Source organism: Zosterops lateralis, assembly GCF_965231275.1.
Source record: "Zosterops lateralis genome assembly, chromosome: 3".
Taxonomy (NCBI): Eukaryota; Metazoa; Chordata; class Aves; order Passeriformes; family Zosteropidae; genus Zosterops; species Zosterops lateralis.
In genome coordinates, this window is record NC_139764.1 from 26,317,762 (window position 1) to 26,335,450 (window position 17,689).

The window sequence follows — 17,689 nt, forward strand, 5'->3', positions numbered from 1 at the left end:
CCCCTGAACATGCACATGCATATCTGTCTGGGAGCACCAAGAGCCTCAGAGCTGACTGCACTGTGCAAGGAGAACACCAGAAAGAGAAACTATTTCAGACAAATTTCTCTGCCTCAAGTAGAGGGAGAGAGGATTTGGTACATCTAGCCTGAACAATATTGTTGTCTAAAGAGAACAATACCAAGGCAGTTGCTAACAGCCCAGGGAGGAAGAGATTAGCCATTTAATCTGTTAACATAATTTTCAATGCTCAATCAGGTTGGAGTACTGAACACTAATGGGAAAAACCATTTCCTTAGCGGGCAATTGGATGTTTCCCATATTTTTTCTGAGTTCAAAGATATGTGTTTGCATACAAATTTACTTTTCTTATTACAGAAAGAGGGATGTAGCATCCAGCTAAATTGAGAGCATGTACTCCACACACAGCTAGGGTGAGCAATACGTAACCCAAATCTCCTCCAGCTATAGGTGAGGCTTCCTCAGGCAGCTCCTGTCTGGTCTCTCATGCTTCTGCGCTTTGTACTAAGGAGATCTGTTTGCATCCCTGAAAACTTCCTTGAGGAAACAGCTTACTAAAACCTACAGGGCCATTTCTAGGTGTTAGAGATATTCTCCTACTTGTTTATCCATTTTTTTTCTTCTTCAAAACAAGCATCAAACAGTGCAAGGGCATTAGGCATCAGGCAATTAGCTGACAACAAGAACTAATGCTCACACTCTTCCCTTCAACAAAGTTGTGGGTGTTTTAATCGCGTGTTTAATTCCAATCAGTAACATGCAAATTAACTGCCTGCTCCCATTACCCGGTGTGAAGCAGAAAGCAGATCAGCCCTCCATCAGCTTCCAGATCTGTAAGATTCCTGACGAGGGATGGTGTGCACCTCCCCTCCCCTGCCAAGCCAGAAGAAGCCCAGAGTGGTGCCTACCCTCGGGCGTACCGCTGATGTCCGTGGGGGGCCCCGTGTTGACGGTGCGCTTGGGGTTCTGGGTCAGGGCGTTCTGCCGCGTCCAGTCAAAGTTGTCCATCTTGTCCTGCACGAAGCCGCAGATCTTCTCGTCCTCAAAGCGGCAGGTGTTGTCTGTGGGGTAGGAAGGGAAGGGGCCGCTCAGCTGCTGCTTTTCAAACACCCATCCCAAACTACCTGGGTGCTCACAGAAGTGCTGTGTCACCACTGAGGCTCTGGGTCAAGCCAGGGGCAGATGGGCAGCCCGACCTCAGGAGGAGGCTGCAAAGGAAGGCATCACAGAACTCACAGAAATCACAGAATGGGTTGAGTTGGAAGCAGCCTCAAAGTCCATTCCGGCCCAAACCCATTGCCATGGGCAGGGATGCCATTCACTAGATCAGGTTGCCTACGGTCCCATCCAACCTGACTGTGAACAATTCCACAGATAGGGCACCCATAACATCACTGGGCAGCCTGTTCCAGTGCCTCACCATTCTCTGAGTAAGACATTTACTCTTAAAATCTAATCTAAATGTCCCCACTTTCACTTAAAAATGTTCCCCCTTTTCCCATCACTACCCATAATACATCAGTGATTAGTGTTACTACAAAAGTGTTAATCCAGGTTGATGGATGTGATGCTCTGACAAAATGTAATAAAGCTATTATGGCTAAAGAGAAAGAGATTCTTTGAGAGATCTGAAGGGGCAAATGTAGGGGAAGGTTAAAAGATCACCGAAGGCAAACTAGCTGCAAGGGCTTTTATATCAGAACAACTTGATGGTAGAATAATTTCCCCAGGAGAGAGGAAAAAGTAGCAGCAGATGACCCCCCTTCAGGCTATATATTTAACTAAACTATGGCACACATGAAAAAAAAATCAGCTGTGAAGAAGAGGTCAGCTCAGCATGACAAATGTGTCATTTAGCCAGAGTACATCTAATTTACACCAGCTAAAAGGCACATTTGATTTTGCAGCTTATGCTGGCTCCCCTAACAAAATAAAACACGTAGGTAAAGATTTTTATGTAGGATCAACCACATGTGCAGTAGGGTTCACTTTTATTACTACCACAAGACAGTTACACCCTACAGCAATATTGTAAGACAGATGAAAAATCTTGTGCATAGACATAAACCAATATAGACTTGCAGAGATTGGAATGAATTGGACATGACCAAGCTGAAGATTGTAACCTTTGTGTTAAAAAGGTAGTTTTGAGTCACAAAAGCAAAGGTCAAGAACCAGCTTTATACTGCTGACACAATAGGAGAGGGATGGATAAAAAAGGCAAAAAAAATAAAGACAAAACAGGCCCAAGGACTGATGTGAAAACTGCTGTGTGTTTTGAAAGGTCCCTGGGCAGAAACCAGAGCTGGAGAATGAGCTGGAAGTGGGATCTTGGACCTGAGTGAGTGATGTAGATACAGCATGCACAGATATCTTTAATTGCTTCTTTTAAGTAAGAGCAAGGAGGTGTGCTATGAAACTGAAAGATAAAGCCATGAAAGAACACACACACAAAGGAAAACAAGGCTCTTGACAAGGGCTTGGAATGTACTAGGAATTCATCCATGGCATGCTGGTGCAAAACTCAACTTTTTGGGGTTTACCTCCCACTGTTATTTATCATGCCAAGATGAAGAGAAGTCCAAATGCCTCCTGTGGCTCCTGCATTCTTGTTTCTTCAGTCATGACTTGCTCTGGTTCCTGGGCAGGAGGCTTTTTCTCCTAGCAAGAGTGACTCTGGCAGGACATGTAGGACAGAGCAGGGTACTCAGCCTATGGGCTGGGTGCCAAGGATGGGACACACATGGGAAGTTTTCTGCTATGTCATGGCCAAAAGCTCCAGATGCAGTACAGTGTGATGGTAGGAGCTTCATACACCTACCATACACAACAAAATCTGTTACCTTGTGCCAGGGAAGAGAGACTACCCATGAAATGAACATCTTGACTCTGAGCATCTTGACTCTGAGATACTGCACCTTCTGGTGGCTAGCCTACCTTCTGGTGGCTAGCATCCTCCCCATACCCTCCCATTTGGAAGTGAAAATGACTGTAATCCAAATGGACATCAAAGGTCCTCACACCCCTGTGGTGGGGAAGTGGGAGGTTCCCTCTTCTTGCCTATCTCTTTCCAGCATCCCATCAAAGCAGAAAAGAAGATGCAGCCTCCTGCAGTAACCTGCAAAAATGTCTTTGCCAGCATAGGTTAGACAATGTGTGGCAAGCCAAGGGCCTGGTTCACAGACCAGGGCAGCTGGGTTTTCAGTAAACTCAGCAGGAAACGCCACATGCCCACTCCTTTGGGCTGAGCACAGCCATGGGGAGCTTCTCTGGGCTGGCCACTTAACTGCTGATTAACCCTGCCTGAGTGCTTTCTGCTCAATCTGCTCTTTTCTAATTAGCATCCAAATCCAAATTAGCCACTGCTCTGCAGTGCCTAACATAGAGGTCCAAATGGCATCTGGACCTGAAGGAGAAGGGAGCAGAGGACAGGGCAGATGCTTGCAGGGTCTGAGACAGGGTAACTATGTGGGATAGGGGGTCTCTTTTAACCCCAGAACAAAGAGATGGAAGGAGAAAAAAGTCAGAAGACAGCTCCTAAGGGTCCTTCCTCAGCTCTTCTGGCTGACAGAAGGGAGTTCATGGCTGTACCAGATCCCCAGTGGTCCTCAAAGGAGAAGTTGGAGCCCACAAACTTGCTGACGTTGCTGGGTGGTGTAATACTCCTGGTTTCTCTCCACTGCACCAAAAACATCTGCATGACTCCAGCTCCAGCTGGAGCTCATGGGTTGCCAGCTGCAGTTAAAAGAAACACATTTTATCTTACAATGGCATTGTAAGATACAGCAGGATCCACAATGACTGTCCTTTTGCAAAAGCACCAGGGCGGTTTGTACCTCTGACCCTGTTGAGCACATGGACATTCAAAGAAAGATGACATCTTTTTCCAACACAGAATTACCTTAACAGGGACTAAGAGGGAGAAAGCAGAGTTGGAAGCTGTAACAGAGGTCAGCCAGGCAACTGACTGAGAGGGAACAAACCACAAATGAGGAGGCATAGAAATCAAAGGAAAGGCAGATTAAGGAGAAAGCACAAGCTCAGGTGGAGATCAGAGACAGCTGTGCAAGAAAAGAGGACCTGAGGATGGCATTCCAAACTCAGCACCAAGGCCTGATTGTGCCAGCCTGGTGGACTACTGTGCCTTGTTTGTAAGAAGCCCCACACTTGGGATGAGACTGCTCAGAGAATTTGACTCAAAAGCCTACAGGGAGCTTTTTCAATATCCAAATAGGGCCCTGAGTGCATTCTCTTGTCTCACTGAAATGTATCTCCTTCCAGAAGGCAATGTTTCTAGTAATGCACATAAAACACAGAAGGGTCCCATGCATCACAGACCAAGCAATGCTGTTGCTTAATCAACAATATGATCCATCTTATGTGCAACACCACTTGCTGTACAGGAGTTTGAAACTCCAGCACATTGCCTCTGCTTAGCTTAGGAGCTCAAGGCATTTTCCAACAACTAATGAACAAGGCTTCTTAATTTCTCTGTAGCATAGCAACGCCTCTTTCTATATATCTTCTGCATTACATGTGGGGAAATAGATGCACAGTGTATAGAGAGACACATTTAAGGTCACAGCAGGCAGTGCCTAAGCTGGAAACAGAACCCAAGTGGTCCAACTCCTGGTCCTTTGGTATAAAACATGCCACAGGAAAGCAAAGCTCTGTGGTTTCTCTGAGCTACAAGTGGAGGCGCCATGAATAACTGGGAAGTGTTCAGTGTGGTTTGGGACATGCCACCATGTCACCTCTGGAGGTTGTCTACAATGTTAACCAGGACAAGCCTGGCAGATCCAGCCAAGAAGAAAACCTTTATCACCTGCTGTACCTCAGAGTCCACACATGTGATCTGACTTTTGACCTCGACTGTGTGATGCAAACCTTTCTAAAGACTTTTGCCATTTGCCAGGGATCCTGGCTCAACATCAAGGTGTAAAGGAAACTTCTTATTTAAAATTTAAGCTCTGTATTTAAATACTTAACACAGAAGTTGTTCTCTGGGTTGTTACAGGTAAGGTGGAGGTGGCAGGGGAGCTGGCTCCTGAAAAGCTGGATTTAGTGCTGTGTGTGCCAAACAGATTTCCTTGGCAGGCTTTGCAGTGGTGGCAGCTGAGAGTGCAGAGATGTTTGCTCTCAGTCACGGACACCTCCATGCATTCCCAGGGGAGAGACCCTCTACTGTGGCTATTAGCATTTCTTCTTGCTTTGCCTTCTTGAGAAACATAATAGAGGTTTTCCTTTCAAGTCCTTTTGGGAAAGCCATCCCTGGTTATGAAATTCTGGCTGCCAGATGAAATGAATGCAAAAAATAATAATCCTATTCTAGCTGCAGTCTATGGGAGAATAGCAGATAAAGTGCACTTGAAAAAAAATTGCCTTCATCATTTAGCTGTAGTGTGACAACTGACACTGGCTTGGAGCACAAAGGATCATGCTCTGAGCCCCAGCTCTATTGCAGACCTGCTGTGTCACCCACAGGCTAACATCTTCTGGACATCAGCTTCCCCATTTAGAAAATAAAGACAATGAGAACTGTATTGAGACCTCAAAGTATGTCCTGATCTAAGAAAGAACATTTAAGGGTCTCTCTCATTGCAATTTTCTAGGGATTTTATGACCAGTAATGGAACAAAGCTTTGCAATGCTGTAACTGGTTAAGCCATCCTATCTGCCATTAGGATACACAGAACTGCCACCTTTTTTAACCTTTGCATTACAAAACACTCTTGAAGAATAGGAACAAACTTGAGTAATCCAATTCTAAACACAGGCTGACACCTCATTCCCACATGTTCTTACTCGAACAAACTTGAATTCCTCTGGACTCTGAGCATTATCAGAGACCAGACACACCAGCAATACATGGTAAGCAACAAGCCAGGCTAATCTACAAGAACCAACATCTGCCATGGATCACCACCCACTGCATCTGCCCATGGTCCCAAAATCATGGTTTTAGCACCACACACAGCCAGACTGCAGGTGTGTGAGAACACTGTTGCTGCTATGAAAGGGCAAGACACCTTGGCCAACCAAAAAATAAACCAGCTATTCCACATATTTCTTCATAACCTTATCACCAAGGTTACATCTGATAAAACAAGGGACACCAAAGCATCCAGGGATGAGGAGCTGGAATGGCTTGTGGCGCAGCACTCCAGAGTTTAGTTTAGACACCAAAAGTTGTATCCAAATAAAATTGCAGAGGAGTTAAGGACAAAGCAGATTCCCCAGCACTGGAACTTGGTCACATTAAAACAATCAGTTATTCTAAGGGAACTTGAAGGTACAATCTTAGAATTAAGATAATGCTCAGGCAGATTTTAAATACAAATTCTGTTTTTTAGTATCAGATTAACCAATTATTAAGAGTCAATCTTATTGGTAACCTCTAAATATTTGAAATTCCCAATGTCTTTTGTTCACTTCCTCTGCTATTCCTTTGCTTTTCCCTTATAACCCAATACCTGGCTCTGTAACCGTGCCACACGCATGCCTGCCCCAATGCTATTAACATCTTATTAGGCTGAGAGAGAGAAAATGCATGAAGAAGTAATTGTATTAAGTGACTCTCAGAGTTTGTAAATTAATCACCATTGTGCATGCCCTTGGATCAGGCTGCCAGAGGCATTAATCATCTAATCTTTGCCTTTCACTCCAGAGCTTTCAATGTTTGCTCCCAGAATTTGGCTCAGCAGCCTAGTGTGAACTTTTCCCTGGGGGTGGTGGTAGCAGGGGAAGTATGAAGAGAAGTGGTAGCAGGAGAGATTTCCATGTTTTTGGGATGAGAATCGGGGAACTCAGCTGTGGACCAAAGAAAGAGCTAAAAGCCTTTGGGCTCATATTTCACTGGCAGCAGGTATGAAAGGAAAGGGCATATCTGAAAGCAAGTGTGGTGGGTCGGATTTCAGGCAGTCTCAAGGTGTGAACTCACGGGCAAGGCCCTCTCAACTGGACTAGAGGTCCCAATATTCACCAGAAGCTGGGCAGTTTATACCAAGGGGAAATTGCAAGTGTTGGGTTTACTGCATGAAAAACAGGAGTGGCTGAGTTATGTTCCACCATAGGCAGATTCCCTGCAGTTGTCCGGGACTTAATCAAGCTGCTAAAGCTACCCTGGCAATCTGAAGGCTCAGTTTACAAAGACCCCAAGAGACTGACACAATTAGGACTGAAGTTGCTCTGGGTTTACCAGTGATTTATGCAGTGTAGAAGCAAGTGGCAAAAGGCCAGATTTTGTCACTTCCACCTGTGGGCTGGGATGCTTGCCTCCTCCAGCAAGTACTGAGAGACACATTCTAGAGCAGGTTCCTGGCAATACGCTCCCTGTTTCCGGTGAGTCTTCTATGGAGAATATTTAAAGTAGATCAGGAAGTGAGGAAAAGAAAGCAAATGCAATCAGGAATTAGAGCCTCTGCCACTGTAAGAAGCTCCTACTCTCAGGCAGGGTATGGTTCATCAAACCATCCTCAAGACTGTGAATGTGCAAAAATTAACACCTTGTGGCTGCCTTAACAAGACAGCTCCCTATCCTGATTCTGCCATCACCTAATCCTGGCTTCTCCTCCCCACTGCTACCCTGCAGTGCAGTAACAGCACTTACCTATACATAGAGTAATACATAAAACCACTGAATAGTGACTCAAGCAGCTGGAAATAGGGACAAACAGCCCCATGCTCTCCATGGAGCACTAGCAAGTAATCTGCCCATCTCTGCCCAAGAGCTTTGCCTGGGCTTACATCCTACATTCAAAGTACAGGGATCTTGTTGCATATCCTGGAGATCATTCCCCCACTACTTACAGCAAGCTGGAATTCCTCTTTTATGCTCAATGGGCACTGTCATGTTGGTGTTAAAGAACATTGTTCTTAGACATTGTGTATCCTGCTCTAAAAATCAATGGGAACTCTGCATGCTCGATACAGATGGGCCTGCACCTTGCCAGGAAAAACCAGAAGGTAAATAAGCAAGTCAACAGTGATGACACAGAAGGGGAAAAAGAAAGGGACTGTGCTCGGAATTTGCAAGAGACAGATCTGAACCAGAGACTGCTCCATACAAGCCTGCAGAGATAGCAAGTGGTATCATTCCTAGTCAGAGGAAGATAGGGAATATTCCTGAACATGGGTATTTTGGGGAACATTTAGTAACCTGCTAACTGGAAGTAGATTCTTCATGCTGGGGCATGGGGGTGGGTACTCAAGATCACAGTCTACCCCATCACAAAGATATCGGGTGTGAGTGAGAGGCATATCCCTGGCATAAATCTCCTGGCAATAACTCAAGGTACAACAAATAGCAATATTTACTGGAAGCTTTAGTGTATGCAATTTCATCCTCTTTTGGGGAAAAAAGATTTGACAAAGTCACCTGTGTATTCCAGCTGCTTGTTTTGCCTGATCTGCTGGAGCACTCGACTAACATACATTACATTCAAAGCATTAACGCAAAGGTCTGGTTGCTTACCTGTTGGATTGGGATAGTTGATTGCTGGAAAAAGAAATAGAAAAACAAGTCAAAACAAAAGCACAAATCATAATCTAAGTCTGAAAATAAAACACATCAAGAAAGGTCACAAATGCATGAGTCTCCTGGCAGCATCTCTGTGAGAACACAGTGCTTGGTGCCTGTTTTGGTGATGGAAAAAGACACTGACACTCTGATCCAAGCAGCAAGAGACCTTAAGAAAACCCCACCTAAGGGGTGATCCTGGGATCATAGGGAAAATCTTCTGGCAACCCAAGTAGTTTCCTTCTGGAGCACCCAGTGGGATAGCACTCACTTAGATACCAAAGCTTGGTATCTGTGAGGGACATCAAAGCAGTTTGATGCACTGTGGAAGATTGACATAACAGGTATGCTGGGGACACTGGACATACTGTCAGTCCACAGGACAAGAGGGTTGTGTGAAATCAAGCAATCATAACAGGAGAAGGACCTGTACTTTCTGCTGAAGTAGAGGGTCCAAACTCCTGTTGGAGAGTAAAGGAATCAGAGTTGGGAATAGAGTGAGCTGTGAGCTGTTGGGCTCATGGAGACAGAAGTATGGTCAATGTACACCAATGAGATAATCTGGGATTCAAGGTATTGGACAGACATACAGCTTTATGAGTGACTACGTAGGAAAGGAATCATGCATTCAGGTCTGGAAATAACTGAAGTCTCCCAAAATCCTCTTACTTTTATGCGTGTGTGCTAATACACAGCATCCAGTGGCTATCTTGTACAATAAGCCACAGTTCCACGGGGAGCTGCAGCATGACCTGACTGGGGTTTTGGGGATCTCCTGCCCATGGAGTGCAGAGCACAAGTCAGAGCTGCTGATTGAAGGATGAGTGGAGACTGACCTTCAGAGGTCTCTAGTGCTCTGCATTGATGGCAGCATCCAAAATACAGTTGAATGTGATAGCGCTGTGCCATCAGAACTCCTCAGAGCACAGAGACCCACACAACGGTCACAGAAGACCACCTCCCTGCAAGCCCACATCCCCAGGCCTGAGGCAGGACCGAGGAGAGACACCTACGTTCCATGTACCGGATGATGCGGGCAGCCATATCTCCAGCCCCAAAGCTGGTGATGGGCGTCAGGCGAACTTCATAGCTCTGAGGCACTTTCAGGTTGGGCAAGATGTGCTCCAGCAACAGGCCTTTCTCCATTTTCTTCACAGGAATAAAGGTTTGGATGGTGTTTCTCTGAGACAGCTGCATAGAAAAAGAACCCACAGTTATGAAAATCCCGAAACTGGAAACCTGAGCAATCATATCCATCATTTAACACTCTATTCATCCTCTTTCAATACGGATGTACACCTGCTTGCTCCATGAGATCTTCATGCAGTATTGCTTTGAAAATTTCCATCCCTGGTACAGATCAGTGATCAGAAGCCTGAGCTCTCCCTGAAGGGGAGCCTCGGCATCCTCCAGGGGAGAGACTGCAGGGACAATTTGAACTACAGGGCCTGAAGCAACTTTGTGTCAGAAGCACAAAGCTGTTTCAGGAGGGAGAAAATGAACCAAATCCACCCTTGTTAGTGCACCCACGTCCTATGCAAACACAGCATGGCACTGCACCAAGTCACCCTTCAGTTCACAATCACTGCTGCAGAATTAATTCATTTGTTGCCTGGGCCATGTGGCACTTCATTTGGTGTCTCACTGGGAGCAGTCTACTATCATTCTTCCTCAGAAATTTTCCACAGGGTCCATCCTTGGACTGCCTCTGCAGACCAGAGCAAGGGGTCTAGTTCAAGTTGATGGTTCTCTGGGGTCACTCACAGGCTCCCTCTTCCTCTGATTCCCATTGAAAGGGGCTGAATTATGCTAGCAGAACCATACCAGCTAAACATTGCTCGGTTTGCTAAGGCAGCAGGGAAGTTTCAAGAAAATAATGGGGAAAATATCGTTATCAAAATCAGCACCACTAAAAATGATGAATTACATGTCAGTGAAACTTTCCTGCCATGGTCATGCTTGCTTGGCTGGGAAAGAACAAGAACGAGGATTGCATTGTGAAGACACAATTTCCTGCCTGTCGCTGTGCAGTGCCTGGATCCTTGTGGCAAGATATGTTACTGGGGATCATGGTGCTGGTAAAAAGACTTTTGGCAGGACTTTCTATAGTCCAGTGTTCACCAAGCTTTCTCCTGCCTCTGACATATCCTCTAGGCTGAAGTTTTCATCACAAAGACAGTCCTCCTGACAGGCCGTCTCAGTGTACGTCATTAACTCTGAAGTTGCAGGATTACTGAAACCAGGATGCACTGAGGAAGGTTTACAGCAAATCTGTCAGTGGACAGTGTGGGACAAGAAGATGGAGTGAGGGCACAGCAGAAGTGAAGGCCACTATCAAATCAGGGCAGGGGGCAACGCCAATGTGGCGCTTAGTAAAAACAAGGACACACAATCCCTCCTCTGCCTGTCTCCAGCTCTCATGTACATAGCTCTAAGTTCAACCTCAGAAGCAATGGCTGCTGCTGTAGAGCTTTCTGTGCCAAAGCCTCATTCATTTCCAACACAGCCAGAACTCACTGATCCACCTCCTTGATCTGCTCACAGTTTGGACGCTGGTCCCAAGTGAAGGGGCAGGGAGTGGTCCCTGGGAACCTGTGGATGCATGTGGTTCTCCAAGTGAAAAACAATTTTGCACCTGCTTTACAGACTGTACCAAAGGAGACTTTTGTACTTGAACAGATCAGGGCGTAAGTTGCTTGAGGAACTACTTGCTGCACTCTCCTCCTCCTCCTCCCCTGGCAAGATAGAGCAGAGAGCTGGAAGCTGTTCCCCCAGCTTGGTGCTCCCCTACAAGGCACCTGGGAGCAGCCCTAGTGGGCAGGACCAGGGCAGTGGTTCCTAGAGGCACCAGGAAGCTGCCAGGATCTGTTCATATCAACAACACCCTATCTGCACACATGCCAGCTGGGTTCTGTCCCAACTGGCATTCCTACTGCTCAACCCTCCCATCTGCCAGCCCTCCACACCATTGCTCTGGCCATGCAGTGGCAGAGCTGGCTCCCAGGGACTTAAACTAGGATCATTAGCACCAGACCCCCAATTATCTGGGAGAAGAGAAGCAGTCAGAAGCCAGAAGCAGAATTCTGGAGTGGTACAGCTCCTGGCACGGGTCTTTTTGGGGAGCAGAGTGTGACTGGGAGGGCTGGCAGCAGCTCCTCCCCACAGGCTGCCATTTGCTGGGATGTCGGGAAGGCAGCCAGCAAATAGGAGGAGGTCAGGAGCCATTTCCCTCGTCTAGACATAACCTTTAGAAGAGAAACAAAATGGAGAGTCAGAGAGAAGCTTGAGGGTGAGATTCAGACAGTGCAAATTCCACTTCATCTGGGAGTTAGGTGGAATTTGGGTATCTAAAGCCTCTGGGAGCAAGGTCAAATCACGTACTCTCCCACAACATCTAATCCAGGACAAACTGAGAAATCAGCCTCCAGTCTGGACTGCAAAGCTCTGGATCCCCTAGTTGAGTCTATCCTCAGGGACTTGTGTAACCAAATAAATAACCGTCTTCCACCCAGGTTTGGCTGCAAAACAAATAATTAAAGGCACATATGCTTCCTATGTGTTACAACCTCCCTGCTTTCTAGAAGAGACCTGGATCACTAGTTAATGGAAAAGGCACAGCCAAGGCTTGGCATGTATCTTCTCTTGGTGCATAGAGGTAAAGTTTTAAGAGAGTCTTTTCCTTCCACCAAATACTTTGTAGCTCTGTCTTCTCCCAGCGTATATCCTGTCTCTATCTGATATGCAACTTGGACAGACACAGAAGCTGGCTGCCAGCAAGACTGCCCTCTGCACATCTTTACTACAGTCTCTACAGTCCTGGCATCACAACAACTGGCCCTGGATGTCTTTGGAAAGACTGGCTTCTCTGTGAAAAGCAGCATGGGCCCTGAGCTAGCTGCAGCTGTCAGTAGAAAGAGCCAGGTGCGCTGCCAGCACAGTTTAAAGGGCATGAAATCAGTGCAAGGGAGAAAAGGGGGCAGCTCCAGCCAGCTGCTTGCTGTGTGCATGTGGAGCAGGGGCTGGCTTGCAATCACTAGCACAGGTCTAGCAGACAGAGACGTAAAGGCCAAGGTCTGCCTTAAACATCTTTTGTGTCCCTGATTGCCAGCAGCAGGTTTGTGCAGAGCTGCATGCATTGGTCCAGTAGGAACCCATTTTTCAATCCACTTCAATTGCCAGCTGTTTTTCTTTTTCCTGCTCCATGTGTTCTCATGCTATCCTGGTATCTTCTTCCTTCTTAGCATCTCTCCTCCGGATCACGTTGATCCAGTGTTCCAGTTTAATATTGCTGCAGTGCAGTTAATAAAACAGAGGCCAGCAGAGAGCACAGGGAAACACTGGCCACCTTATTAGAGATGCTGAAGCCTCAGTGGAGGAGCTCATGCTACAAGCTCATTCATCACCAGGCTCAGGGGCCAGAACAAGAGCACTGCGCAAAGCACAGACTCGCCTCTGCCTTTACCTCCCTCCAGTCCCAATAATCTGAGGAAGGGGATGGGAAAGAAAAAAACCCAAACAAATCCAGTTTCTACCAGCTGAATATCACACAAGCTGCAGAGGTGAGAATGTTCTTGTAGAATGGGCTCTCTAAAAACACCTCACAAAGGGCAAAGTCAGCCCCATGTGGCTTGTGTGTCTTTGTGTGCAGTGCATGCAACCTGTCCCTTTCCCTGTAAGAAGTATTAGTGATCAGGGGAGAACTCACTCACATGCACTCAGCCACCAAACATCTGGGAGCTGCAAACTGGGGTGCCCTTTCTCATTCCTCACCATCACCTACCCTGTTGGTGGGCACTGTTTGCCCCTTTTCCCTGTTGTATCATTTGAGCCAGCTTGTGATGCTCAGAGTGCTTGTCTCACTGTGGCCAGCTGAGCTGCCCCAGGGACCAGGAACATACACACCAAGAGTCTCGGAGACAAAAGCAGGATGCCACCTCTGCCCCTGCTTCCATTCCCAGCTGGGGAACTGTCACAGCAGAGGGCCTAAGGTATGACACTGCCACAGCTACATTTTCTGTTTATATAGGCTATTAAAGAAAAAAAAAACACGATGATGTTTTCAGACTGAATGACATTTACACCAGATATGTAACAGCTAGCAGCCTCAATAAAGCTAAAGGATATTAATAAACACACTTGTCAAGAGTTAGTGTTGTGGTTCTGCTCTACACCACCATGACAACCTACCTGTGCTGAGACTGGTGTGATCTGTGGAGCCATGCATGTGATCTCACAACTAGCTGTATATTAATGCGTGTTTGAGGGAGAAATTAGAAAGAAAATCTGTTTCATCATCAAGCTCCAAGCTAACAAACAACAGCTAGAAAAATGAACATTAAAATCATGTAGATCCCCAACAAGCTGATCAGAGCAAAGGAACTGTTTTGCAGGTATTCAGTTTCCCAGCATTGCAATTTACTCTTGATGCTTTCTTTACTTGTCTCGCTTCTTCAGCAACTTCTCAGCTCAGGGTACAAGCACTAGCTCTGCTTTCCAACATCTCCATTCAAATCCTTTCTACACATGCTTGCTCTTTCACCCTTTTTTTCAGTCTCATTCAAATTCCCCTGGCTGCTCCTTCCTGCAGCATAAGAGAGACAGGGGTGGCTGCCTGCATTCCCACTCCATTCTCACCAACTGCAGATATGGGCTGCAGGGACAGCTCCCAGCTCCATGCACAGCTTCTCCAGCCTCTTTGAAGGCAGAAGAGGCAGCAGATAAAGGCAGGCTGGTGTGGCACAGCAACCTTGCACGCAGGCTCCAGCCCTCTGGCAGGCTCTTCCTTGCTCCCTGTGTAGCTCCACACACCAGACAAATGCTGTGTGTAGGGGTGGGGGTGGGGTGTCCTAAGCTCCCCCATTCTCCCCCTCATCTCTCATCTGTGAGTATCAGGACACTCTGCAGAGCAGACACCCACCAGACTAGGAGCTGTAGAGAGCCTGGTGGTGCAGGAAGCACAGGTATCTCAAAAAGGTCTGAAAAGAAGCATGGGGCAATAATCTGGACAAAATAATCTTTAACTGCCTGTGCAGCTGGTGGGCTGCACTCTTCAAGCAACCAACAGTCAAGGTGGTCTTCAAAGCTCAGTGCCAAGCTTCCCAGTTTCCCAGCACACATAGACATGCCCGTTTAGCAAGGCCCAGGGGCCAGGAGAAGGTGGGAGTAGCAGAAGGGCACTTCTCACACAATACTCAGGGTGTGACAGAGCCACCCATTTGTACCATTTCAGCCTGTTTGCACAGAGTCTTGGCTTCATTACACAGCTTTGTCCTAGAGTGCTGCAGGCATCATCTCTTATCAGATCTCCCCAGTGGCTTCGACTATGATGACCTCATCCCAACAAAGTCCAGCTAAGATACAGCTGCTCACTTCCTAAGGGAGTGTTGCTCACAAAGACCAGAAACAATCACACCACTGCCCTCACCATGATGGGACTGGCAGTGTACGTGGCCTTAAAGTGCTCACAGTCAGGAGAGATACTCCCAAGATACTGGAAGGGGCTGAGCTTGTTTATGGCACTGGTAACAGCTCCTGGAATGAACATGGTTTATGGCACTGGTAACAGCTCCTGGAATGAACATGGGGCTCTGCAATGCCAAACCTCCTGCTACTTCATCAAACATTCCCGGTCCTCAATTCCTGTCCCAGCTGTGCCTCCAAAGCTACATATGTGGCAGAGATGCAACCTCAAAGAGTATTTACAAGCCATGGACTTCTTAAAGTTAGGGAAAAAAAATGGAAATATGATTACAGAATTTATGTGTGCTAGAGTTTATAGTCCCAGAGATTGAAAGCAAATTATCCAATTCTCCATTGCTGGAGAATGAGAGCTCAACAGATGAGGTTCACAGGTAGAAGTAATTTCTTGGAAAAGAGGAATGAAAAATGCTCAGAAACAGGGTCAGGAGGTAGGTGGGGATAAAGAAATTTAGGGAACTCTCTCGAACATGAGGCTCCGATATATCCCACAATGCTGGAAAAATATGCCACAAATCTGCCCCTTCCTTTCCCCTTCTTCTTATTCACTCTGACACACAGCAGTGGACTGAGATTGTGATCCTTGATGTCACCTTGGCACCACAGGGCAGAGCAGAGGAAGATGTCTTTGACATTCCTTTTGAACACCATGAATGGGATACTTGATATCTATATTTTGGCAGAGGGATACAACCCCTCTGCCCCCAGAGTTCAGAGAAGGGCAAAGCATGGCTACAATCTAGGACACAGCAGGGGACGTACACTCCTGGCTGACAGGGTCCCGTCCCCTGTCACCAGAGGGGCTGCCTCTGCTTATTAATTTTATGTATGTATCACATCTTATCTTAAAAGTGGTTTGTTCTCTTTAGGCCTGTTCCTCCCCCTGGACATCTGTTCCGGAGCCTGACCGCCCTAATGTTCTCATTTCCAGACTGAATTTATTCACATGCAGCTTGCACCCAGTTATCTTGTGCCAGTATTGTCCTTCAGCTCAAATGGCTCTTCTCCCTTGCTGCTGCTTGACCCCCTGATGTTTTACAGACAGCAACCTCACCACCTCTCAGCCTTTGCTTTGCTGGGCTAAGCAGGCTGAGCATTCTGTGACTGCTCTTGTAACACAGGCTCTCCAGGACTGACTCTACAGTGTTTTTCTGCATGATCCCACCTGCTGGAGTTCAGCGCCCTAGCCCTGCATATAAGATGTAGTGGCACTCCTCCACCTTGCCCAGGAGTACCTCAAGTTTCATCTAGGAGTGCATTTGGCCTTTCTCACACCTGCATCTTATCTGCAGCTCCTTGAAGTCAACTCACTTGCTCACTGCACTCATTTTCCAAAGAGATGAGCTGCCAGCCTGCAGTTCTGTATCTATGACCCTGCCTCGTACCACTGCATTTCACCCCACCAAACCACTCTGGTAGTTTTCTGTCTTTCAGATTCTGTCTTTCTGTCTTTCTTCTAATCCTTCCTAATCCTTCACCAAGGTGGCATTGTCTCCCAGCCAGGTGTCAGCTGCACAAAATTTTAAAGAGCACAATCCTAATAGGGGATTCTGAACTTTGGCTGGTGTCAGCTGCAGGGAAGATGCCTGCCTACTCTGGAAAAATTGTTTGGGTAGGGAAGAAATTTGGTTTGGATATGAAAATAGCCATTGTGATGCTTCTTTATAATCTCTCATCAAACTTGCTCTGCCTGTCACGTTGAATTAAAATATTTTCTTTGGTTAGTACTTAATCACCATCTTGGATGGAAATTATGTCAAGTATTAACCTCATCAATTAAAGGGCTAAGGTAAGTTTAAAGTTGGATTTATTTCATTTTCCTTGCTTGATAACCATTACTCCTAAGGGGTTTCCAGAACAAATAATCACATTGCAAGCACAAAGCTGGCATTTCCCAGACAACCATGTCAGTGAACTGAAATTCATGCCTATGTTTTTCATCAGCCAAGCACACAGGTTCAGATCCTGGGATTAAGCAAGGATGGATGACCAAACCAAATCCATTATTCAGTCTAAATGAGGAGTCCTGGAAGCTTTTTGTACTGAACTGTCCTTTATCAGGAGGCCCAGTTTCTTGGCTGAAACATTCCCAACTCCAGAGGGAGAAGCAACTGCAACCTTCAGTGGCTTTTGAGGACAGCTGGAGCCATCAAGGCTGGGAGTCAATCTCTCTCTCTTCCTCTTGCACAGGCAATCAGCTGCCCATCCTCATTAGGTGCCAAGAGCAGCAGTTTATGGCTTCCTAGAGAAGCCAAATTGGTGCTGTCATGAATTACTGTAAGTGCTTGTTCCACACTCTTCAATAATGTCTTTCATTAGGATCTGATCAGAAAGCAATATGTATTTTATTAGTGTATGTTCCCTGGTCTAAGGAAGCACAGACCTAGCCTTCACTCTGTCAGAGAGGCAGTCAAGCACAAGCCCTAACTGAGGCTCTCTTCTACTGCCTCACAGCCTTATTTTCAACTCTGAGGGCAGATGCAGTCCCTCTGTTTCAGACTAGAAGCTCTCTACTCTTACTGCAAGTTGCTACCTGTGTTGTGCTGACTCTTGACCGTGCTCTGCAGAGCCTGAGATCATCTCTCTGTCTATTGTGTGGGCATGAGATGGGTAAGAGACAATATTTCCCATGTTTCTCTACATCCCCTCTTGCAGAGAGCAATGCTTCCAGAC

General features: G+C 46.5%; 1 protein-coding gene across 1 annotated transcript in view; it reads right to left on the reverse strand.

Moving 5' to 3' along the window:
- Positions 1-17,689, reverse strand: part of MDGA1 (MAM domain containing glycosylphosphatidylinositol anchor 1) — a 139,387-nt gene that overhangs the window by 16,358 nt on the left and 105,340 nt on the right. The window contains exons 11-13 of the mRNA XM_083857414.1: positions 9,553-9,730; positions 8,495-8,518; positions 930-1,082 (exon numbers count right to left, since the gene is read on the reverse strand). Coding sequence (XP_083713540.1) covers positions 930-1,082; positions 8,495-8,518; positions 9,553-9,730 — 355 coding nt within the window. The remainder of the gene's footprint in view (positions 1-929; positions 1,083-8,494; positions 8,519-9,552; positions 9,731-17,689) is intronic.